Source organism: Argiope bruennichi, chromosome X1, assembly GCF_947563725.1.
Source record: "Argiope bruennichi chromosome X1, qqArgBrue1.1, whole genome shotgun sequence".
NCBI lineage: Eukaryota > Metazoa > Arthropoda > Arachnida > Araneae > Araneidae > Argiope > Argiope bruennichi.
The window spans coordinates 82806982-82834431 of NC_079162.1; the positions used below are offsets into that span (position 1 = coordinate 82806982).

The following is a 27450-nucleotide window of genomic DNA, read 5'->3' on the forward strand; positions in this document are numbered from 1 at the left end:
CTGATGACGAAGTCAATAGTTCAACTCTTCTTTTTTTGAATAATTTTGGTTCAAATTGCCTTTGCATTTAGATCCTGATTCCAAGAGTCTTCTTTTATTACCGATTGCCATGGGTCTTATTTTTACAAACAAAATAAAAAGAATAAAACTACTTGCAAATGAGGATTTTATTGATGTGGCATTATTACCTAGAAAATTTTTATTTTCTTTTGATACTTACCAAATTCACTTTCAGATGCATCAGAGTTATAATTTCCATTGTAGTCATTTTGAGCCATTCCCCCCCCCCCTTTTATCAAAAAAAAAAAATTTACAATCCATTATTTATTTTTCAACTAAGAATGGAACTGTTAAGGGTTTTTGTACGCCTAGCACATAGAAACAAATTGTTGACTTCTCTAGTATTTTTTAGAAACTGAATTGGAACTAAGAAGAATCTAAATATTTTACGCATAAAAAGATTATAACAGGTTTTATCTATAATTACCATTATCTCCATTTTTTTCAAAAACTGACTTGCTCCACTTTCAAAATAAATGGCTCATAAATAAACTGCCATTTTTCAATTGAATAACGTACTTTTTGCAACATAGCCAAATATGGCTGCTAAATCAATCGATCCTAAACAAGAATGGCAATAAAGTAAATTACCTTGTTTATAGCAACTGTGAACTAATGAACAGAATGGAACCAAATTACATATATAGACTGTGGAAGACACAGGGAACAAAATTTCACACACAAAAGTTGACAGTACAATATATTGTATAAATAGAAGAGCACTGTATTGAAAATGTTCCACATGAGCCTTGGGATCCTAATGTTTTGGTTCCAGTAGAGCTAATATGTCTCGTCTCTATATGATTTTTTTCTCTTTATTGGAATTTGGTTTCATTCTATTTATTAGTTTTAATTGCAAATACCTCTAAATAGGCAAAGTTATTTTATGGTCACCCTATAGTTTCATTATATAAATTTTTTGAAATGAAGTTTTAAGAATTCATATAAAAATTAGAGCAAATAAATTATAGTTTGGGAAGAATTAATTTTACTTGCTAACTCATGCAGCAGGTTTTTTTTTTTTTTTTTTTTTTTTTTCCCATTTTCATGTTAAGGTGAATGAATATAATATCCTGATAAGTCTATAGTTATGTAACAAACTAACACTAGATTTTGAATAACACTTGGGAAAATAAAAATGTAACCAAATATCAAGTGCCAAATTCTTATTGGTTTGACAATGTAATATAATTAAATGAGGAACATATAAAATAGTCAATATAGAAAATAAATAATACATAGCACTATATTACGTCACAACTTTTAGATTAAACTTTAATAAGTTTACATCATAACTAGGTAGTTTAGAGTGATGAACTATAAACTGTAAAACTATATAACTATAAAATGTAAATAAATGTGTTCGTAGTAATTTCTTTCAGATCGCGGTTTAGTTTCACAGAATCATATTTGCAGTGTTTGAAAATAAAGTAATGCCGTCTTCTTCCTCTTATGAATAATTGCATTATTTATTAATTTGTTTGAAAAATCTTGGTTGATTTCATTGTGTCATAAAAATAAATAGGGAGAATATGTATACATATATTCCTTATCAAGAGAACTTAATGTGTTACATAATTTGTCATAGTGCTGCATACTTACGAAATGCATAACCTGAAACATCCAAATTGCTAGCAAACAAAAATATCACTGAACAAAGAAAATTCACAATAAAAAAGAAAGAAAAAAAAAACCCAAACTAATTGTAATATAATGAATTTATTTCTTACTGAAATTTGTCAGAGAAATATGTCATCAGAGAAAAATGTTTAAAGGTATCTGTGTATTAGCAATCATATATAAAATTAAGCATAATTTAATTACAATTATTGAATTGATCATTTAACAGAGAAAAAATTTTCTTTCCAGATTAATGAATATTTCTTTTAATTTAGACTCCAGTTAAATATAGAAATAACTATAAAAAATTTATACAAGTAATATAATAAATGAGTTTTTTTATAGTTCTGTTTTATGGATTAGATAATACAAAGATATTTACATAAATACTTTCGATGACTTACAACTCTATGCATTATTTGGTTAAATACTGCATACCACATTTTGGCTCGTGTATTAAAATTATACAAATTAATCTAGAGAATCTGTAGAACTACATCTCTCAAGAATTGAGAACTTGGTATTAGCTCAATGATAGTTAATAGATATTTTTAAGAAAAAACTTTAATAATAATAATGTTCTATAAAGTATCTATTGCAATCAACTTTTATTATTATCATTATGGAATATAGCATAATAAAATTCTTTTTTAACTTAATTTACACACAGATCTTAATTTTTCAGGGATTTTTTTTTATTCAATAGCAATTTAATTTTTTTATTGGTTTATTGTATCTAATTATTAAAAAATTTAGCGTTGCTGCTATATTAGAAACAAAGCATTTTGCAAAAGCATATAATATATTTCAGCATTTCATAAAATTCATTTGTGGTATTTGACTTTTTGTGACTGAATAAACTTATGTAATAATATAAGTATGAATGAATAACATTATGTAATAATATAAACTTATATAATAATATATTAAAAGACTATAATGAAAATAGTTATTTCCATTTTTTTTATTAGTATATGTACAAAAATATGTTTTTTTCTATGAACAGAAATATACTTCTTTAATTTTATATTACTACTTGATAAAAAAGATGAACACATAATAAGTTTGGATGAACACAAAGTTGTAGCAGATCTGAAAACTCAAGGAAACAAAGTAAATACGAATGAAAGTATTTTGATTAAAATGTGTTTTAAATATTTATATACCAGAGGATTTTTATGAGATGGTTAAGAAAATTATACATTTGTTTTCATTCGGTTTGCTTGGAAATCATTACCGAAACCAAGGTATGAATGGCTGCTAAGCATTGAACTTGTAATGTACTCTCAGTTAACAAAGGAACGATTGAGCATGCTTACCTATAGATATCAGATAAATATTTATTCACATAAAATATAGGGATGTTACAAAGACAATAATAAGAATATTTACAGATTGGTATCCTTAGGACTTTGCTTAGCTGAATGCCTACTAAACAGTTCTTTTGATAAATGGTTAGCAATAAAAACAAAAATAGCATCTACAATCTGCTGTTTATTTACTGAATTATATATGTCTCATAATTTATAAAAATAACAGTGTAAAACATTTATATATGAATATTTCACTGAGTTAGTCCAACAAACATTGACATTGCATAATATGAGATGTTTTGGGTGTAGATTTTACTAAATAACTTTCGAAAATCTAATAACAAAGCAAATTGCTCAGCATGTTACTTTTTTGAAATACTAATATGAAATTTTTATATGTCTATTGAATTTTTATAATTTTGGGTGCAAAATGTTAATGAATGGCATTAATACTATCAAGAGCAATGAATAAAGTTGCATATTAAATGAGCAAACTACATACAAAAATGCTATGCAAGATTGTATACTTTATGAAGAATAAGACAATAGATAATATAAAAAAATATTTCAATTGAAAAATATGACTACCATAATAACAATCTACGAATCAAAAATCAATAAAATACCGAAAGATGCATGAAGGAATTATTTATCTAAGTAGTTTCAACACTATTATATTTTTTCACAAATCATAGTCTGTTACTTTTTATAATTAAAAAAATGTTTAAGACTGAAATTGGCAATACTGAAACTGTTTTGGAATGATCAATTTTTGAACACTTGGTACATTCTAAAATAGATCCCATGAAACCATGTATGAAATATTACAGTATTTTACATATTTTTTTTTATATATTTTTAAAAAGAATTTCCCATTGCATAGTTATTTTTAGAAATTTTATAACTGAAATTGTCTAAAGGAAAATAAATGCAAAACATATGAAGTTCCCTGACAGTGTCTTGAATGTGTATGTATTTATGATATGAGGACATAATAGTTTTGAGAAGGGATTTTTATGCCATAAAAGTTAGCTAGCTATAAGTATCTTTAAATTGGAACTGCAGAAAATTCAAAATATCAGTGTAAAATGTTTGAGTCTAAATTCCGATTCAACAGAATCTGCTCTTAACTCTAATCATATTATAGAAAATACTTCTACAGAAAGTTTATATCAAGAAGCTTATTCTATTAAAAATATTTATTTATTCTGGATGCTTCAATTCGTGAATGCATTTTGTAACTAGCTACGTTTTAAAAATACAACTTTCAGTAAAACCAAATTTTATTTTATGTTCTCACATCATAACTTAAAATTATATACTGCTATTGCTAATTTTATTTATTTTTTCAGTTCATGGTAACATATAAAGACAAATAGACATGTTGAGCTTAGAAATTAAAAAAAAAATAAATAGACATAAGCTTTTCTGGGAGCGTCGGGAGAAATATAATCATTAGGAGAATATTTCTCTCTGACAACAAAGGTACTGTATTCATAAATCTTAAAAGGCATGTATTTTTTTTTTTTTTGCAGTAACAGTGCACATCAGATGTTAATGAAAAATAAAGGAATATAAGTTAGTACATTAATGTTATTATTATTTTTTTTTAATCAGTGAATCACCTGCTTTGAAGATATATCAACGAAAACATTCGTTAGGCAAAAAGTACTTTTAAAAAATTTCAAGATTCATTAATATCAGGAAATTCAGAATTATCTAAAAACAGCGATAGAGGTAAGAAAAAAAAAGTGGAAGACAAGTAAAAGTCACTTGAAGAAATTAAATAGTCTAAAATTTTTCGTTTGTACTGAACGATTAACACTGTCATTTTTCTCTAGCATTCGCTGTTGTGAAATAATGTACAGAGGAACACTTATAAAAGATGAAAAGGAATTTGTATTAAATACCCATTAGATAAATAGAAAGATTACTGAAAAATATGTTTTAAGCTAACACATCGACGCATCGTTTGGAAAAAAAATACCATTCCTTCCCAAACCACAGGGAAAAGCGTTGTGACTTTCTGATACAACGCAACATATAAATGACAACGCTTATCTCTGGTGCCCCTCTCACTAAAACGATCCTGCCTATGAAAAGTACGGTTTGTGATGGATTCGTCCATCCTACAGGGATAAACGTTGCGATTGAGACTCGAGTTTTTCGGTAACCTTGTGAAAAGAAGTCACTCCCTTGTGCGTTTGCACCTATATTTCGTAATTACGTTACAACGCGCAACCGAAGTTCTGTGATTGTAAATTCCCTGGAATTTTAATTTTTGCTTTTATTTCTTATCTGTGTGCAATTTTTTTGTGATATTTATTTGCCCTATATTCATAGGAAACTAATTATAATTATGAGAGAAGGTCAGAGATTTCGGTTTTTAATTTACTAAAGAAGAAATTAATTGAAAGCGTTGGAATACAAAGAAAAGATTCTGAAATCAGCAAAAATGGAAAGGTATGCATATAATTTTTATTTATATTTTCACTTATTTTTAAATATTTGCTTAATAATAAAGTGGAGCTAAACTAAATAATACCGCATTAACGCCACATCGTAATTTTTTAAGGCGATAAATTGCCAAATATGTTAAAATAATGTTTAATTTTTGGCGAGTTTCCTATTGTTTAGACGAGATGACGAAAAATTTGCCCCGTATTTTTAATTTTACCTTTAGTCAGCTTAATAAGAAATTTATTTCTTAATTATTACAGTTTGTTTTATTTACTGTAATCCATTTCAACATGGCTAGGATGGAAAGAGAAAATTTCTTCCAGCACTGACTCATTGTATTAAGTAATTTTACTTGCTTAATAATTTATTACTTAATTTTACAGTCTTATCAGCTAAGAACTGTAGCATTCCTATGGCTATTATCATATGACTGGCGAAACTGCCATGATATTAATGATAGAACAATGCCATGTTCTAAATGTGGTTGTAAAATCATTTTTAATAGAAAATAATAGCAGCGTTCACAAATGATCAGACTAAAAGGAAATTGTCTTATCACCTTGAATTTCTAAAGTGTAGTAAATGACTTTTTTGAACATTTAACATTCTTAAAATTTAATGAAAACATGCTTTTTAACCTATAAACAAAAATTTGTTCTTAAAAAAAATTGCTCAGAAGATACGTTATATATATATATATATATATATATATACACATACATAATGAAGGAGTGAAAATGCTTTAACAAGTCCTAGTTTTCAAAAATTACTAAAACAAGTAAAAAAAAAAAGTAAGTTTTGTAGTTAGAATCAAAATGAAAATAAGTCGATGGAGGTATTTTTCCCAATACTTTCTCGCATCATGCCATTAAATACCTAGCATGGCATTGCCTTAGAATAGTTACAAAATATTAACCTTAGGAGTGAATAAGCATTTTTACTAATTCTATTGTGCGATCGTTGGCAAGTATTTTCTGATTAATCTCTGGCATGCAGTTGAAATTATCCAAAAAGCGAATTTAGGTTATAGATGCTTTCTTCCCAATTGATTAAAACAAAAAGTTACACTTAGTTACAAAATTGCATACTAAATTTGATATATTTAAGTTATTGTATTTACATGTTTCTGAAAGAATAGAGACATAGGGTGAACTCCTATTTGGATCAAAATTTGACAGATATATATACTATAGGTATTAAATCTGTGTACCAAATTTTACCTATTTAGCTGTCTTCATTTTGTAATTATCATGTTAATTTTTATTCGAACAGACAAACAAACTTCCTCTAAACGGACATTGCTGAAAATTTGATCGAAATCTACAAATTTGATGTGAAGACCTTATACCAAATTTCATCCATCTAGCTCAAAGTGGTTCTGTGTTATCTTTGTCTTTATCACAGACGAACATTTTCCGAAATTGTGTTTTTTGAATTCTAGGAGGTTTGAAACAAGGAAATTCATTAAAAACTCGAGTTCGAATTTTTTGAAGATAACAATATTTTCTCTAAATTTTTTTACGAGAAAGTAAAAATTCAATTGTAGAATTTTTTTTTCTTTTTAAAAGTCTTTCTTGAAGTCAGCGCGTGACAATAAATCGCATTGCTTCAAAATTTTTATCAAATGAAGTTTTTTATTCAATGAACTGCTTTAAAAAATTTTAATTTTAAACAAAAGCAAAGAAAGCATTTAAAAAAAATTATTTACTATAATTTTAACAGCTGCAAAATAATATGATTCAGTGATTTGAAGAAACAATGTTATTTTGAATTTCATGATAATAAAATTGTGTCCAAAACTGATTCCTCAAAAATTATTCAAACTTTAAAAAATAATAAATAAATAAAACATTCAGACAAACAAAATTTTTATCATTGAAAAGGCTTTTCTTTTTTAACCTTTAAAATGGGGTTAAAATAAATTTTGTGCGATAATAGGCTTAGATGTTATGATGAAAACACTTTAAAACTCTATTTTTTTAATTTAACTTCAGATTAAAAGTTTGAGAAATCCATTCTTAGTGAGCCTCTAATGCCCAAAAAATAACTTTCCAAATTTCATGTTCCTAACTTCAATGGCTTTATGCTGGGCATTACTCAGGATAAGTCTATATATTAAGCAAGATTTTATTGGGGAAAAATTCTCCATAAGGGTTATAAAAAGAAAAGAAAAATCATTATAAAATGATAGAATCTAAACCCTGAAAAAAAGACTGTAAAAGACCTTTTTTTTAAAAAAAATTCTTTAAAAATGTTTAAGTACCAGATCCAGCAATTTCTCTTTTTTTTAGTTAAAACAAAGTTGGTGATATTAGTCCAACAAATAAGAATGTTCAAATGGATGGGGAAATTTAAAAAATACCACGAAAGATATCACAATCAATGAAAATTTAAGGCTTCTAGTTAATTTCACTATACTAGATTTTACGCGATTGACTAATGTAATAACATACCACAATTAATTACAATTCATTATAGTACAGTTGAATACCTGTAGTAAGTCATTCAAGTGTTTGCTCCGAAACAACATATTAATGAGAATGATGATCCAATATGTTAGAATTTTTAAAGCAGCTTTTCACATGTTTGATATATCATTTTGGTATATCAAATTCATTTTGCAATTTTTATATTTTCCGTTGATCGGACCATATCGTATATTCTTTAACAACACATAAAGGCTTAAATATATACTTACTAAGCATAACTTAAATAAATTCTTCAATATCTAAAACATTAAAAATTGAAGTTAGAACGTTTTTCAATTCACAATAAATATGGCAAAGTGCGTATTTTATACTGTCCATTCAGGATAACTATTTCAGTATTTTAATAAATGGCAATGCAATTGAAGAAGGGGGGGGGAGAATCATTAAGCACTGTCTTAACATATGCTGGAATACTCCTTCAAATTCTTCCCTTTTGTTGATTTTCTTTTGCGATACATCCGGTAAACAAGCCTTTATGAACATGATTTCAAATTATCATATTCAACTTGTGGAGAACAAAACAAAAAGAAAAGCTTTCTTTGTCTTCATGAGAAAATTAAGCACTTTTAAGGTGTTTAAAAATGGTTTTTACTTTTTATGGCGCTATGCACCCTGTGTAAAATTGGTGGGTTATCAAAAGAAACAAATAGAAGCCTTGAATATAATTAGTCTCCGTTTGTTTTTTCCAGAAATAGCCATTAAAGATCAATTTAGATTTTATTTTATCAGGAAAGTTTCAAATAGATAATTTAGAAATAAATTTGCTCCATATTAACAAATATTTAGAAAAAATTATATCTGTTAAGTAGTAGTTTAAGGGGGGGGGTGATTATGATACGCTTTTTATTAAAACTAGGTATTTGTACCAAAACGTTTGTCAATTCTTAATTACAAATAATGATGTGAGATTTGGGTGCTGTAGATAATCAAAATGCAATTACCTCCTTTTGGTCAGGCATTCAAATTGGTGAAAAGAATATAGAAATAACAAATGTTTTAGACCTATTAACTATGTAGTTGCTGGATATCATGTTTCTTATTAAGGAAAAATTTAAATGCCACACCTTCAGAAGTAATTTAACAGTAAGCAAGGCAGTTAAGTGCCTTTAAATTACTGTTAAATTTATTATTTAATAGTGCCTTAAGTTAAAATAATAGGACAACAGTGCCTTTTATTATTACATAAATCATAGCTCCTTTCTCCAACCCTAAAAGCAGTTAAAACTATTGTGCACAGTTACATTAAGTTTTTATTTTGAAAATTATTTCATTATATTTAAAAAATTGCAACATATTACTGCAAAACTATTTTCAAATTATTTAAATCCTCAATATTTATTTGACCATTACTGTGTTAATAAATCTGTTGCTCTAAACTATTAAAAAAGTTGCTTTGCTCATCTACAAATGTCTCTTTAAATAATTAATATTACAAGAATTTCTTTAAAAATTAATTCTTGTTTGTAAAAAAAATTAAAAGATAAAAAGAATTCATTTCACTTAATATTATTCATTTTCTGTTTTTACATCTTATTAAATTAACTTTAAAATTGCAATAAGGGAATTAAAATTCTCAATGGTTTGGTTTAAATGATAGTTCATTTTTTCAATGCTTATCTTTTAAGAATTTTATGATTAAATTACAAAAATCATAGCTGTATGCAATGTTTGAACTATGCATTCATATACCACCATTTAAGTAGAAAATAGGCAATATAAGTCATTAAAGTACAGCTTATATGTAAAATTTTATTTTATAAAGCATCAAGGTACAATTATTCTGCTAAATGAAAAGCAATGAAGTCCTAATGGTTTAGCTTAAGTGATTGTTCTATAATTCTGGCTTTTGTGTGAGTTGTAGACATTTATGATACATTCTTTGTAATGTCATTTGAAATTTTCACTATTGTATCTTGATGAGAGGGATATAAATCAACTAAGATAGGGGGTTGTTGTGTAATTTAGTTTCTTACAAGCATAAAATAACATTTTTTTTAATAATTACCGAACTTTCCCAATCACTAAATAAAAAAATGAAGTGCTCTTTGTTGCAAATGTTAGAACTTCTCATCTAAATGTATGCAGAAAGCAACTAAAACAGTTTATTAATCTGAATGTATTTCCATTACTTTTTATATTTTCTTATTTGATTTTTTTCTTTGAATTTAAATTTTAAGCATTCTATAATATAAACTTAATATGTTATGCCATTAATTAGTAAATAACCCAACTGATACTTAACTAATACAAAGCTTACAAATGTTTATTGAGAAAAGGGGATATTGACAACAGAAATAATATATATGATTATTGTTTATGGAAAAATTATATTGGAAGCTTGCTTAGCTTTATTAAGTAAAATCAGACTGTATAATATTTTCACCTGTGCATTATTTTTTGTTAGTTATTCTTATGATAAGTGAACTAATAAATCTTTGAAAAATCTAGTTTCATAACACAAAAAATATTTGGTGTAAGCATAGATATCTTTATGTTAAAATTTAATGATTTCCTGCTTTGTTTTGTATCTGGGGGGGGGGTCTATAATTTGTCTTGAGTGTCTTACCTGAAAAATATATCTTAGTATTTATTTCATTTTAACTTTTTAATCAGCAATTGTTTTAATAAATACCCTATATTTGTATATCTTGTCAACATCTATGTATATAAAATCAAAAATACAAATTTTTAATATTACATTTTAGGTGATTTTGTTAAAATACTTTTTTTTTAGTAAATTAAATGAAATTACTTAACTTTATTGAAAAAACTGCAATTAAAATTTTAAATGGATACTATTATATTTTAAAAGAGAAATTTTGGTAAAATTTAATCTTTCATTCATATTTCAGCTCAATATTTTAAAACCAATGGAAAACAAATTTTATCATTTTAGAATGTGAATTAAAGTGAAATTACCATCCAATTTTGGAAGGAACATGAATTAGACCTTCATAGGAAATGAATAGAAAGAAGTGATTTATACAACAGGACATTCCAAATTCATTCACTATTAAGCTGATGACGTCACAAAGGAGTGCTGAAGCATTATCTCTCGTTGGTTACAGTCTAATTGACTTAGTAGTATGTGTGTAGAAATGTTTTCCAATTGGCAATAATTTTGAGAATTTCACTGAGGATCAAGACTACTTAATGCAAAACTTTTACTGTCAATCGAATTTTTTTTTTATTTATTTCGGAAGTCAATTTACTTTAGCAAGAGAACGACACAAATATGTTGAACATGAGATTTGATGAATTGAGATGAAAATCAGATTTTATATGTTTCCAAAATGCTGTCATAATGCGTCATCATAACTGCTGATCTGCTACAGAGCATTCCTCTGAATATGAAAAACAGTTCTTTTTTTTCAGACTCTTCATCATAATCATCTTCATTTGCTGCATTAGTTTTAATTTTCATTGGCATCATCAGAACGCTCCATACTCGGAGGAGATTTTTTAACTGGGGACGGTGGATTACAGTCTGGAGTCTCACCATGCGTAACTTCCTTCAGTGCATTTGTTTTATTTGTATTTTCATCATTATTTTTAATTAGCTGGAATGGAGTACAATCCATTTCTGTTACTGAAGTCACTGGACATTTTACATTATAATTTTCAATCGGGTTCATAAAGAAATTCAGAAGGACATCAGGCCATTGACTGTCAGGTATTCCTTCTTCACCTTTGTCAGAGAGCAATATCTCGTGAAGTTTTTCATCTAATTCAACAGTTGGATTTAATTCGAGATGATTTTCATATTGCAGACTTTTACCATCATCATTTAAATCCTGAAGTTTTTCATCTATCTTTAATGGATATTTATTGGAGTCGGGTTGTTGAGTTTTATTCTCTTCAGTGTGCTTTATGAATTTCTTTATCACATGATAAACTTTTTCTCGACTTGAGTACTGACTAAGTTTTGCCTCCATATATATACTGTCCAAGTCTATGTTATTTTCAGAAGACAAGCAAAGACTTTCTGCAAGTGTTTTCAAAAAATGTTCACCATAATGTATTTGGAAGGATTGAGGTTGAGCTTTTTCACCCATCTTTAATGGAGATTTAGGCATTTGATCGGGTTCCTTATCATATCCACACATTTGATTTACGAATTTCATTATTTCTTTATCAAATTTTTCTCGACTTGAGAATTGACTGGGTTTTGACTCCATATATACCATGTCTAAGTCTATAACGTTATTTTTAGCTAAAAAGTAAGCTCGTTGAGAAGATTCTTTCAAAACTTGTTCACCGTAATGAATTTGAAATAATGGAGGTTGTGATATTTCATTGATCCTTAATGGAGATCTAAACATGTTAACGAATTCAATTTTATTCTGTTTAACAAGTTTTCGGGCTAACAAAGCGGCTTCTTCATTTCTTTCTACTAGAACTAAGGGGTATTCTATATTTCTCATAAGTTTCCGGACTGCATATGTATCATCGACGATAACAAAATTATTTATATCATACCACATCTTTCTTTTTGTCCCTTGTCCTTTCAATTTTCCTCTATTTCTAAAAATAATTCTACCTCCCTTTTTAATGGATACATCACGTTCAGATCTGTGCTTCACGAATTCTATTATCTCTTCATCCAAATGTTCACGGCTTACACTTGAGAACTGACTGAGTTCTGTGTCCTTATATAGCCTGTCTAAGTCTATAACGTTTTTTCTAGCTGGTGGGCAAGCTCTTTGAACAATTTCTTCCAAAAATTGTTGACTGTAATGTACTTTAAAGGATTGAGGTTGTGGCAATTTGGGGATTTCAGGCAATTTGGGTATTTCAGGCAATTGGGGGATTTCAGGCAATTGGGGGATTTCAGGCAATTGGGGGATTTCAAGAGGAAGTCTTGGTATAACAACAGAACAATTTTTGATTCCATATTTTTCTTTTAAAATGCAATCAATATTTTTTTCTTTCTCAATTTCATGATTTACAGCTTTTTCAGCTGCGATTTCCTCATTTCTTTTACAGCGCTTCTCCGGCTTTTCCAAAATGCCACTTTCTGTCTCCATATACACGTCGCATGTTTTTCTCTTTAAAACTTTAGACTTTGATCCATTTCTGTTATTCAAATGGAGTGGTGAAGTGTTAGTTTGAGAAGGTTTGAGAAGGTGACCACTATTTAAATGCTTCCAAGGATCACTTTTTTCCATAAGACATCCTTCTTTCCAAATTTTTTCTTCTTCTGACTCGCAACTTCTGGTAACTGATGGTATTTTCCTATCTATTATAATATTTGGACTTGTTCCATTGCATGGTAATCTTTTGGTGTCGCAAGATGGATTGATTCTAACTTCATGCTCATTTTGCTTTCCTGAAAAATTTGAGCCTTGAAATTCTCTATTCAAACCAAAAGGTGTATTAGATCCTGTTATTTTCTGAGATGATTTGATGACAGCTGCATCATATCTTATATCATCAAGTCTTATATAACAGTCTTTTATGGCAAATTTTTTCAAAAGTTGTGCATCAGATAGTTTGTCTGATACTCCTTCTTTTGAAAGCATTTCAGTCGTTGTCCCAGTATCTGAATTCATATTTCGGATGCAAAGAAAACGATTTATGTTCTGTTTCAGATCAGGTCCATACAGTACCCTGCATAAGAAATGTATATTAAATTAATTTGAAATATACAATAATAAACAAATAAGACTTACTGTAAGAATAAAAAATGTCACAAAAATAAGAAAAGGAAAAGAATATTGTATAAATTTCTGTAATTCACAGTATTGTGCATACTTACTCAATCCAATGGTTTGAATCAGATATTGAGTAGAATAGTATGTATCATAAAACTATTAACCTTACTTGATTTGTTCCATGTCATAGTTATCATTTTTTTTTTTTTTTTAGTTAGGAAGGCAGTGACTGTTATTATGATAGTTTAAAGCACTTTCTTTGTACAAGTGTTAGAAAAGAGGGGGATAAAGAACTAAAGAAATAGAAAAAGAAACTTACCCAGAATTGCTGAACAAAATGAATTAAAGATAGACTTAATATAGTATAAATTGAAACTCACTTCACCAATTTTTAGATGCATCTACTTTGGTAAATTTGCCCAGAATTGAAATTATTTATTTGATTCTTTAACTACCTTACCTGGTCATAAAACCTATTTACAATAAAACCAAAAACCTTCAGTCTCCAAATGCATATTCGGACACTTAACCGATGAAATCCTTCCATTTTCTTTGATGGCTTATATAAAAACTGCAAGGCGTCTGAAGGATTAAAAGTTTTCCCTAAAATTTGACAAAACTAGGTTTTATTTGTGTATTACTAAAAATTTTGTCAATTTTTAAAAAAAATGAATCTGAGGCTAAAATTGATTGAAAGAAGTCGAGACATACAATATAAAACTAAAGGGGGGGGATAATATATACTAAGAAGAAAACTAAATAACAGCTAAAATATCCAAAATTTTAAGGGAATCTCAAAAAATTCAGTACTAAATAGATATTGTAATTAGCAAATCCTTATTTGTGTTACAATGTTTAGGAACTACACAATTTTTCGTATTTTGTACAAAATAAATTTAAACTACATTGTTCTGAGTTCTATATGTCGAATTTTAGATGATAACAGTTACTTATAATAAAATATTTCTTCCAAATAAGAAAGAAGATTCGGAACCAACAACAACATAAATGAATATATAATCTTGTGACAAATGTAACTATCACTTTTGTCCAAGAAAGGATCCATACAAAATATTAATTTTGCAGGTTAATGATATTATTTTCAGTACAACTCTATTTTCTTTTTGCCTTCCTTGTTTTGTCATGATCCTTTTCAGATATCAGTTCATTTTTTTTTCTAACATTCCATATCATTTGAAAAGTATTTCATCAATAATTCTGATGTAGTTTTGGAAATGAATGCATGAAATTAATATTTTCCTTATATAGTCAATGCAGAAATCAAAGCTATTTTTCAAAAAAAAAAATCTGATCCAGCATATTTCTCTTGGGTTCACCAGGAAAAGTCCACCTTAGTAATATTTTTAACTGCCATTCAAAATGTTGTAGTAGATTTTGAATCATATGACCTTCACAAATGAGCACGAGTTGCCAATCTCCATGTCCTATAGCAAAACCCTTTTCGATATACTGAGACAAAAGAGCACTACTTTTCCCCCCCACTTTAAAATCTTCCCCGTGAAAGCTGAGACTAATATATATATAAGAATATTTATATACTAGGTGACTAAAAAATTTATTTGGAAGCTTTTGAAATTTGGATATCAGTAATAAAATTGTACCAGAACTGTGTGTATATATATATATATATATAATATAGGTGTCCCAAATAACAAACTATTGTTACCTTAAATGGTGTACTTAAGCATATACTCCCTCTTATAAAATTTCCTTAAATAAGGAGGAAAACTGTATAATAACACTTTGGCTTTTTGTGAGATTGACAGTGAAAAGTTAAAATTAAATCTTTATACATTAGAAATGCAAATTTATTTAATGCAGAAAAGCTATCGTATGCAAATATATGTCTAGAAGTACATTATCCAATCATTATTATTTGAAAGAAATTTGCTAATCATTCATAATGAGATTAAGTTTGATTAGTCGACAGTTACAACTTCAAATTGAAGTAAAGGGAAGAAAAACTAAACATTTAAGATATTCTACAGAATTACTGGAGTGCTGAACAAAGAATAAAATTCCTTGCTCTAAACAGTGTGGTTTCTGCAGAGAGTCAATATAATAACTGGCAGTCATCCTGCACTCAGGCAGTCTATTGACCAGTGTAACAGTTATATGCACAAATACACAATTGGTGTCAGAATTTTTTAATTGGGCACTACTAAAAAATCTATGGACTACTACTGCAGGTAAAATCGAATCCTTCTTTTCTGAGAAATGTAATTTGGACTGAAAAATGTTGATGTAATTGAGAAAGGATCTATTAGCACAAGATATTATATGATATCTCAATGATATTGTTCAATACTCTAAATAATGGTGAATGCTGGAAGATGTCATAACAGTGTTGTTGGGTAATTTGTGCTAATTTTCACAACCATCACTTTTGGAATGGTAAAATATAAATTCTTTCCACAAGGGGATTCATCATTAGTTGTAATTTTCTGTTACTGTGTAGTGCAAGATCTTTAGAAACTCAATGATTATTCTCATTTTGAACAACAATATACTGGATAGTTACCAATATATTCAGTTTTGATTGGTCTTATATCAAAACTAAAGGATGAATTGCTACTGGCAGTGCTGAGAGTGCACTGCCAGATCTTTGATGATAAGTTCAAGCCTATATTTCATGGAATGAAATGGATGGTATATATAGACTAGTAATGTTAAAAGCCTGCAACTTTCTATAGATGTCGAAGAATATGTTATTATTTTCTAAGTTCAACCTTTTGATAATCTTTTCTATTACGTATTTTATCCCAGAAAATTACAATGGATGACTCAAAGACCAGTTAAGCTATGGAAAAATGACCCTAGTCAATAAATTTGCCTTTTAATAATCTTGTAAACTTTTAGGTAGAAGAATGAAACTTTGTGACCTTTTAGGTGAATGTAAGAAACATATTTTACTAATTGATAATTTATACTATGGAGACCATATAAAAATTTAATTTTTTTAACTTTGTTATCTCCCTCTACAGATGGTGTCAAAGTATTTTCATACATTTAAATGCCTTATTTGATGAAACTGTGCAATTGGAAGTATATGTCTATTTGTAATGGATAAGGAAATAAATGCTTGTACTTCTTTTTTGAGATATTATATATATATTATTGGCCACATTCATATTTAATAAAATTTTTAGTTGTTAAAACTTTATTAATATTATTTCATTAACATTTATAAAAGTAAAGTTGAAAATATGAGCAATTTAACTTAACATTTCTGAAATATTAGCTGATAAATATTTCAGCAGATTGCAAAGGTGATTTAATTTTTTTTAGACTCATAGCTGTATTTTTTTATCAGGTTAGCAATTATATTTATTTTCATGGAAGTGTAAATATTAGGGTTTTTTTTTCCATTATTCAATATAAAATAGGAAATTAATGAAAAACAAGCCACAATTTTAAATTATTTTAATAATTAACCCAATTCCATCAAAAATTTATAATTTCCCTAGGGATTTACAAAAAATATCAACTATTCATGTAATTAATTTAAAATAGCATATATTTCTATATAAAAGCCAAGAATTTTTGAAACTTTTTTTAAAGCTAAGCTATGGAAATTGGTTTATATATAGTTCTGCTAATCTGACAAAAAAAATGTAAGTATATTTCTTTAACTGGGTGCAAGCAATAAATTGCTAAATATAGCAGTTTTTATTTCTAAAGTTAATATTTCTTATGTTCCAGAAAGAAAAAAATATATATGCAATAAGTTATACTTTTTGTAAAAATGAGTCATTTTATTTTTGCGATTGTTTATTATTATTGGTTTATTGTGTTGAATGGTGAATTTATGAAGAAATGTCAAGCAGAAATGTTGACATTTGAAATTTTTTTAAGCCTAAATCTTGTAAATTGACATTTCCTGCATAAAAATTCTTCTTGTTGCTCATCTTTCAAACAAAAAATAATATGGAAAAGAAATAAGAGAAGCACACATGCAACAAATTGTATAAAAGACAGTAAATGAATGGCAAACAATGTCTTAGCTTCAGATAGTTACCAGAGTTAAAACTAGTAGTACTGACATGCAATATTTTACTTACAGTGCCCTGATTAAAAAATATTTCATTTGCAGTATCAGTCTGGCAATATTTCTGCCCTGATGGTGACTTGTTTGAAAAATGCTAGACTTTTTTTTTTTAAATTCTATTTCAACATATGTACAAGTTTTGAAAATTTGGCAATTTTTTGGAGAGATAATGCATTATCAGCTTATACATAGAATGCTTCATATTTGGGAAATACAGCTGTATGTTAGAATAATGAAGACACCACAATACAAAAAAGCTTTATTAATAAGGTGTAGGGCTACTTGTGGCATATAATGCAGCTTGGATTTTCCCTGGAATCGAATCATAAAAATGTTGAATAGTATTTAGAGGAATATTGTACCATTCTTCATGAATATGTTGCGACAGTTCTGAGAGAAATGCCAGTCGAGGATATTGATTCTGGACTGAATGCTCCAAAATGGATCATATTTTTGCCATTATATTGAGGTTGAGTGATTGCGCAGAACGAAGTAGATGAATTGCTTCATCCTAGTGTCTGTCAAACCACGATTGGATAAGTACCACTACAAGAATAGGAGCATTATTTCCCTGGAAAGTTCTATCTCCTGCTGGAATAAAAATTTGCATTATAGGATGGGCCTGGTCAGCTAAAAATTCTCTACACTCCTTCTAAGTGAGCCTTCCTGTCACTTACAATTACAAGCCAGTGGAAAATCATGATCATATGTTTGTGTAGGTGTTCTCGAAATGTGTACCGAGTTTCTGTTAGGAGAATACTCCCCACTAATTGTCTTTGTTTATGGCAGTCATTATCGAAACAGGTTTTAGTAGGGAAGATTCATTTTGAATAGAAGGAATTGGACCGATCTCTGGAGATTTTTTTTTTTCTTTCTTGGTTTTAAGCGATGAAAAAGCTGCTAATCATTCATCTTCTCGCATTAGCTGTAATTCCCCGTCTTTATATTTAGTTAACTTACATTTATATTTTATTAATATTTTCTCTAGTAAATTTAATTTCATTATATATTAATTTTCACATTTTTAAAAATGCTCCTTCAGTTTAAGAAAGATGTTAAAATATTTGAAGTATGATAAATAATAGCATTGTTCAATAAATCTTAATATGTGTTGGCATCCCTCATAAAGTTTTCAAGAAAACTGAGCACTTTTTATTATGCTACGCATCCTGTTATATCACAATATATTTTTTACAACTTTTTTCTGAAAAGTAAACTTCTTTTATTTAATGTTATAAACTGAAATTTAATGAAATATTTATCATAAATCATAAGTTAAAAAAATACCTAACAGATTATATAAAATCACTCTTTGAACTGATTGATATTTGGAATGAGAAAATATCCATTTCAAGAACATATTTTTAAAACAAACTTTTGAAAGATTTTAATCAAATTATACTCGGCTATTTGCATTGAAAAAATTAAACTGATTACTGATTTTGAATTCTTTTCTTTCTTTCATTTTTTAATTGTATTGAATATTTTAGTTAAAGTAAGTTCCTACATAAAACTTTGAATTTCATTATTTTTAAAGGAAATATATTTTATGAATTTAGTACTTTATACTTTATTTTCATCGAAATTATTGAATTATTTGCATTAAACCTACAGGTATAATTCAGTTATCTCTTGTTACAATAAGATAAAAAAGATAGAAAAAAAATGACAGAACCCCCCCCCCCCACTGATTTAAGCTTTTGCTCTTAATGTTAAATAATAATTATAAGAAATTGAACTTAACCATTTAAAAGAAAAGACTTTGAAATTAAAAATAGCAATAATATTATGCTATATAAAAATATTGAAAGGTTAGTATGAATTTCTTTTTTTTTTTCCTTTTTTTTTTTAATTCAATGAACTTATGCAATTGTAGATAAGTAATTCCATTAAATATTTATTGCCAAATATTATCAAATACTATAATGATATAAAAAAGATTGCATTACATTATAATAAGCACATTATGCTTTTTTTTAAATGAAATAAAGAAATCTGCTATGACTCGTTTTCTTGTCTTCCTATTGTTTGAGAAACTTTACTTCTCATGTGTTATTCCAGGAAGCTAAGTGTTTACCCACATTAATGTGAGCTAGAAAAATTGAAACATTTAACATTTCTTCTACTCAGGTACCCTGATTGTGATAATATAAGGGTAGTTTACAAAGCTGATGGGTTATCTTAATTGACATTGAATGGGCTTTGAAGAAAAATATGAAGGACATTGGGAGTAAAGAATTTTTAACCTTCAAATATTAAAACGTATGCACGAGTATAGGGATCCTTTACTGCTAAATTACTAATGACTGCTGATATTTATTGAGAAGAAAAGCTCATTTTTTACCTACTATTGGAAATGACAGTTCAGGATTTTTTTTTTTTTTTTTTTTTTCCCTTCCTCCCCAAGACTGAGAAAATGAATATAGGGCCATCTGGAATACTAACTTAAAACAAACTTTTGCATCTTTTTTCATACAGATAATGTAAAGCGATATTCAAATAATTTTTTTTAAAAAAAACCTTATTTGAGTTTCCTTTTAAGACCAGTTTCACTGGCATTTTGCCTGAATTATTTTACATTAAGTTATAAATAAAATTTAGATTTTTAAGAAATCTAAATTTGATGTATGATTATTATTAATTTTGTGTTTAGAAATATATATACTGTTATAGAGATAATAATTTTAAAATTTTGAAAAGATTTCAAGAATATTTAAAAATTAACATTTTACTTTATATCAGAATACTAGTCACCTATGGTAACCAGTTGGTTCAGCAAGAGTAATGCTGTCTAAAATTTTCAATAAAATATTTATGTACCTAAGTCTCTTAACAGCTTCTTCAGCAAAATACTTTTAAACTACATATTTCAATAGTCATGTAACTCATATTATTATAAAAGCCTTACGTTATTTTGTTCATTATACTATATATATCTCTAATTTTCTGTCAGCTACCATAAGATTTAAATTTGAAATGGAAGAGAGAAAATCACTAAGAATGAAAGTTTTCTTGTTGAAAACCAAGCATATTTTTAAAAAATGGTTGCAGAAAATTGAATCCTTTAGCACTGTAATCTTATGTGTACCACAAAATGTTATATATTTCTCTGTTTTATCATAAAATTCAATTTTACCTTCAAAAAGATTTGAATAAGGTAAATATTGATTGAAATAAAATATTAATTGTTTTCAGAAGTGAATTTATTAAGTCTAAATTTTATGCAATTCTTCCAATAAATCATATTCAGTATAATTATCTTGACAATCCAACATTTCAATCTTCTGCAATCAAGCTTGACCAAGTTATAAAGCTTTGAATATCATTATATTAAGAAAATTAATAATTTAATTATTTTAGATAATCAGTTTGGGGGAAAGTCCAAGGGCTGATTGGCTGCTTTCTTCAAGATGGTTTATGAAGAGGTATAATATCAGGCATTTTTATAGAAAAAGAATAGAGGCATTCAAATTTTCACAACTGAATTAGTTTAATTGCAAATGAGTAGAACTTTTTTTTTAAATTTAAAATATTAATGTCTCAAGAATATTTTATTTAACATGACTCACAGAACAAATGACCTATATTAAAATTCATAATTCACCAGAACATTTATTGATTGAAATTGCATAAAATATGGTTTTTAATATATATGGTTTATTTAGACCATTTTTTATTAAATATATACACCAATTAATAAAGTTTTAGAAATTAGCTCTTGATCCCAGATTAGAGCAGATATCCTGTATATGTTAAACTATATATGGCTTAAATAAAACTGAATTATTGAATTAATAATACAGCTAATTTAAAACACAACAGAAAACATTTTCTTTTCTTCATTTTTTTTAATAGGAAATATAACATTTCATGTTTCTTTCATTTCATACAAACATGTGCTGAACATTGCACTTTCCTAAGTTTAGTTTGCACTAAGAGTTAAGATACTCATAACATGCTCATACAGGTTAAATTTTGTTTTCATTTTGTGTCATCTAATTTTTGGAAAATATAATTAATATATTTTTTTTGAAATTTCATTAAAAATATAAATTTATAGGTTAAAACATTGGTATCATTGAAAATGTTTTTTGAGCTAAAAAGTGATGTAAAAATCGATTTTGTGCTGTAATACTTTCAGAAATTAATGCAGAAAAATACCAGAATTTTATTTAATTTTTAATTACTTAATTTTCTTTTTTAAAAAAACCACTCTGAGGTGCAAATTTTTAATTTCAAGGTAAACATGTGCCAAATTTGGTACCTGCAGGTCAGGCAATAGAGCATCAATACCCACACATATTGATCTTTATTATAAGTATAGATAAAGAAAATTTTATAAAAATTATGAAATAATTATGATTAGTTACACTATTGTTTTAATGTTAAATTAAGCAGATTACCTCATGTTTGCACTAGAGAATTTAATGTTAATTATTTACATAATTTTTTTTTAAATAAAATGAAGGTGTGGTTGTTGTTGTTTTTTTGTTGTTGTTACGAGTTAATCCTACTTAAGATCTCTTAATTGATCCCCTCCTTCCTGACTGTGCAATCCTTAGTCATACAAATAATTATTCAGTTTATCTATTTGATCTGTTCTTCTTTGTATATATATGACAAGGATTCCATATTTTCATGTTTCTTAGTATTCAAATAATTTTGACTTGGTGATTTTATTTTAAATTTATTTTCAAAAATGAAACGCAATAATACCATATATTTCCAGGTTGAAGCTAAACTTGCTAATGCAAGAAATTTGAATGAGCTTCTGCCTATACGAAATGAACTCTTCTTGCAGTAACCTGTTTCTTTAGTGACCACCGTAAACAAAGACATATGGCGAGATGTGTTCTCGTGATGGATACACAGTATTCATTCTTTTAATATGAAAGATGATTTGTCTGATTATATAATTGTCTTCCACTCATCAATTGACCAGGTTTTGTAGTTATGGTACCACTGTATACAACATGTGGTATTAACATTTGTGAAAAGCGGTCTGGGAATTGGTGCTCTGACATAAAAATTTTATGAAGGAGCTTTCTAACTGTAATCATTGACACTTGAAAATGCAGATGCTGATTGAGTTCTGTGGTCACTTTCGCTGCTGTTACTTTCTTTTTAAACATTATCATTCACTTCAGTATCTGTTACTTTTTTCACTCAGCTTTTCCTTCCATCTTCTATTTTGATTTGCCAAACTTATTATACTGCTTTGTGTATACACCGTCAACTTTAGACAATTTACTTCTAGAAATGTCTAAAAGCTGGTGTGTTTTGGTCACAGTAAAACCAGCTAGTCTGTCTCTTAGAATTTGCCTTCTTTGAAAGTTTGTGAGGTCTGACATTAAATATTTTTGAAAAAAATCCGAGTCATATGCAACTTTATTAAAGCTACTTCATACTACTATGATGTTCACTTTATATATATATTAAATCAAAGGTAGCCAGGATTGTATTTTAATGTTTACGAAGCACATTCTAAAATGTTGCTTTTGTTCACAGGTATTTCCATTATTCTCATAGCTACCTGTATATCGTAAATGCCTTTTTCAGTAGGAAGATTAAAAATTTGAAAACAATATGTGAACTGTAAAACAAATAAAGTGAAAGTTTGAATGATTCTGCAGACAAAGTTAAGGGGGGGGGGGCACATTTACTTAATATTAAAGATGAATGTGTGTATTAGCACTCTACAGGCTAAACTATTTAAAAGAGCTACCGAATTTGAAACATATACATTGAAAGGTGGGAATTTGTACCTTACACTGATTTTTTTAAAATTTTAATTAAAACTTAAGCTGAATTTTGAAATTTTTCTGTGATAACTTCTAAAAATATCACACAGAAATAAATTTTTTAATGGTTTACAATTTTAAAAATTATCTTTTTAATAATACCAATTTAATAATTGTGGAAATCTTTTACGGAATTTTGGCAATTTTTTAAAAGTATTTTTCATACCTAATTTTCAATAGATTATCTTATTGCCCTGAAGTTCAAATAATTTCTTTACAATTGGACGAAAGTTAATAATTTCTTACAATTGGACGAAATCATGGATATTAAGTTATGTCAAAATGATTTATCTAAAATCAAATATAACTAGCTATATCTAAATGATTTATTTGAAATCAAATATCTCCAGTTGATCAGCTAAAGCAAATATTATACAGATTATATTTTTACTATTCTGATATATGTACCAAATTTTACTTCAAAAGGTCAGAATGTACATCTCGGAGCAATTTTACTGAAATTATAATTAGAATTTTAATTAAAAATTAAATGAAATTTTGGCATTTTTCGGCAGTGTTTTCAAAAATATTTCAGTATAAAAATGACTTTTACATCGTATTAAAGTTCAAAAACTTATCTTTTCAATGATAGAAATATTTTAACATATAAATCAGTTTCTATTTTTAATCAATTGTTAAAAAATGTTTTAAGCATATTTTCTAACAATTTATTTCTTGCAAAATAAAATTAAATTGAAACTGCGTGAGCTTGTTAGGCATACATGGGAAAAATTAGCTTTATCAACGTTTTGGTATCACGTAAACAAAAGCTCAAATTAAAACATTAATTAAACTCTTACTGTCAACTAAGCCTAGAAATGTATAATTTTCAGTACATGTCTCCAAGAAATGAAATAAACATGATATTTTTTAGAGAGATAAATGCAAGAAAAAGGTTTCTGTAAACTTCTAAATTGCTTGTGTTATTAATTCAAAAATTCTGTAATATTTAAGGAAAACATGGCTTATGTATATAGAATATCCACTCTAATTGGGTCCCAATATTTAATTTCTAAATAATCAGTATTAGGCATATACATAATATAGGAAAAAATTATATTAAGAATATTATTTTATGCAGTTTAAGTCAATAAATGTTTTGATGAACAGCGAATTTTATATCTTTATATAAATCGTCGGTTCTATGAGTCATATTTAATAAAATATGTAATGTTTTGAATAAAAAGATAGATTTGTTCTATTGCAACTAAAGCTGAGAAAGTTGTATAAATTTGAATAATGCTGTCTTATAAAAACATGTGATTTTAGACCACTTGATCCACTATCTCAAAAATGATATGTCAATCAGTTCCCAGAATCTTCTTAAGGCTAATTAGTCTAAATTGGCTGATTGTTGAAATTTCGAAAATAGTAATATTCAAAACTTCATAACCTCCTTTAAAAATTTCAAGTGCTTCTCATAGCTGACACAGTATATATATATATATATATATATATATATAAAATAATATAATCAAAAAACATTTATTTAGAAAGATATTCAGAAAAAGTTAAAAGAAATTATACGTTTAAAACAGCTAAAAAAAATGTAGCTATTAGCTGCCATATAAACCAGATATTATAATAAGCTGCATATACTGTATATCTTTACGGGAAAATTTTCTGAATGAAGTTTGATGATAACTAATCAAATATGACAAACAAATCAAATCACTCAGATCTGCTAAGATTAGCACTTTCAATGTAAGATCTATGGTGCAGAACCAAAATATCTTTTAACAAGAGTAAATCTCATAGTAATCCTTCCTTAGAATTCATCAATAATGATAAATAATAACTTAGTTTTAATATAACTGTCAAAGTGTCTTAAAATCAAATAAGTAAAAAGGTTAGCAAAAGTTTCCTAACTAGTATTAAAAAAGAAAGCAAGTATTGCTGCACGACTAAACATTTTAAATGGGAATGTTAAGTAAATAACATAAAGAAAAAATTGTGCTTTGTACCATAGCCATCCTTTAGATGGTCATGATACACAGACTACCTTGTTTCCACTGACTATGATTATATGATCTCCACATCTATACAGTGAGACAACCATAATATGAAAAAAAGAGGGAGCAAAACACTACTATAAAAATTGCTTATGATCTGATTAACTTTAAAAAATAGAACAATTGATAGAATCTCTTAAGTGTCCCTGTATTTTCTGAAATAACAATGGCATATATTCTAGAAATTACTGTACTAGAATAATAAGTATCTAAGAATATAAATAAATTCAACTGTGTTAAGTATGCCCTTACTGGATATGAATAGAAATTCATGATCTAAGTTTCTGAAGTAAGTAAAATGTGATGAAATAGTTACTTTTTAAATCTCTGCTTGTAAATAAAAAAAATATATGGTCATATTATAAAAAAATTTACAAGAATTAAGAAACCAAATTAAACTAACTGAACATTACTGCAAATAAATAATTAAAATACAAAAATTTGGTCTCTAGAGAATGCAAAATAAAGAATGTGTATGTACTCTTTCATGGCTGTCAAGAAAAACTGAACCTACCTAAATTAACCAACGAACATCCCACATTTAAAAGATGGAATAAGAAAATTTTCTTTTCAAAATTCTAAAAGACACATACAGGACAGACTTATTTTAACAAGCATTTACTTCCTGAAGATGGATAAAATTATCATGAGTTAAATTCTGTATCATCTCAACGATCCAATGAAAATAAATAAAACATCAATACTTTTCTTTACTCTGAAACACATGGCTATCACTAATGAAGTAGAAATATATTATTCATAAAACACAAGATGAGAATCATATATATGCGATTTCATGGGAAAAAATTTTTTCCTCTGCAGCAAACATGACTTCTATAAAATTAATTAAATTGTTTCTAAATACGAGATGAAAAAAAAAAATAATAAAATAAGTAACATTTAGACTAATTTTTACGAAATGCATGATGAATTCATTCTTAAAATGAGGAAGTAACACTAAATAAAAATAAAATATGCTTCCAAACAAAAATGTTTGGACACACAAAATTCGTCATTGTAATGGAACAATTCTGAAGTTAATAAAATAAAGCTCATACCGATCAAATTCATTATAATTATTATATAAGCTAACTTACTTCGCAGAAAGTGCTGTTTAAATAATATATTCTTGGATAAAATTTAAAATAATTCGTTGTAAGTTTTACTTTTATTGAATAGTAAATACGATCAACGGCTTCTGTTTTTGAATGCCGGATGGTTACGGTTATAATTAAAAAGTAGAATCGAGAATTTCAATATTTATATCTCAATTTTGACTGTACAAAAATTGATCTGTTTTGTTGAAATGAAAAAGAATAGAAAGCCTGGGGCTATGGAATTTTTATTATGTGATAAAAAATTCACTTGTGGTTGACCATAGAGATGCATAATCCACGATTTTTTGAATAACAAATAATTTTGCTATTGTTATTTTTAAATATTTGTTACAAATATCTGTTATTTCAATCATATTATTAATTAAAAATTATTACTTAGTATTAAATATAAAATTTATTCATTGTAATTAATACTTAATTTACTAATTTAAGTAACGTGTGATTGAATTAATTTATCCATTTCAGCTTACTTCTTAATTTTTTTTTCAAAACTATTTTTTTAATTTTTTTATTGGAGTAAACCATTTTCTGAAAAATTTGAATTAAGTATATATGTCATTTCTTTAAAATGTTTACTTTAGTTCTATAATCTACCAATAGATGGCGCCAGCAGCAAACAGAATATATGCAAAGTCGTGTTCAAGCAATTAAAAATGATTTGAATGGAATACTGCATCATTAAATGCGAATATCGTAGAGTCAGGGTCACTCTCATGAAGTGGAGCGTCGACTTCACACTTTCCAGTGAAATCACCGCTCCGATAAATTTCAGTGATATGCAATTTAATGATACGATAATTCCAAGAAGAACCGGTCCGTTCACTTTTCAACCCATTCACAGATTTCTCCTTTTC

The 27450-nt window shown here is 27.3% G+C and overlaps 2 protein-coding genes across 4 annotated transcripts in view; one reads left to right on the forward strand and one right to left on the reverse strand.

Annotated features, from left to right (window-relative positions):
* Nucleotides 1-5145: 5145 nt before the first annotated feature.
* The window catches only part of LOC129958799 (uncharacterized), a 35168-nt gene continuing 12863 nt past the window's right edge, over nt 5146-27450 (forward strand). For all 3 annotated transcript variants that reach the window (XM_056071477.1, XM_056071481.1, XM_056071484.1), the window contains exon 1: nt 5146-5456. Coding sequence is in view for 1 of the 3 variants with exons in the window: in XM_056071484.1 (XP_055927459.1) it covers nt 5449-5456 (8 nt within the window). In the remaining 2 variants the exon portion in view is untranslated. The remainder of the gene's footprint in view (nt 5457-27450) is intronic.
* LOC129958798 (uncharacterized) lies at nt 11128-26682 on the reverse strand. Its single transcript, XM_056071476.1, has 2 exons — nt 26576-26682; nt 11128-13552 (listed from the first exon to the last, which is right to left on the reverse strand). The coding sequence occupies exon 2, from the start codon at nt 13492-13494 to the stop codon at nt 11356-11358; it is 2139 nt and encodes a 712-aa protein (XP_055927451.1). The 5' UTR covers nt 13495-13552; nt 26576-26682; the 3' UTR covers nt 11128-11355.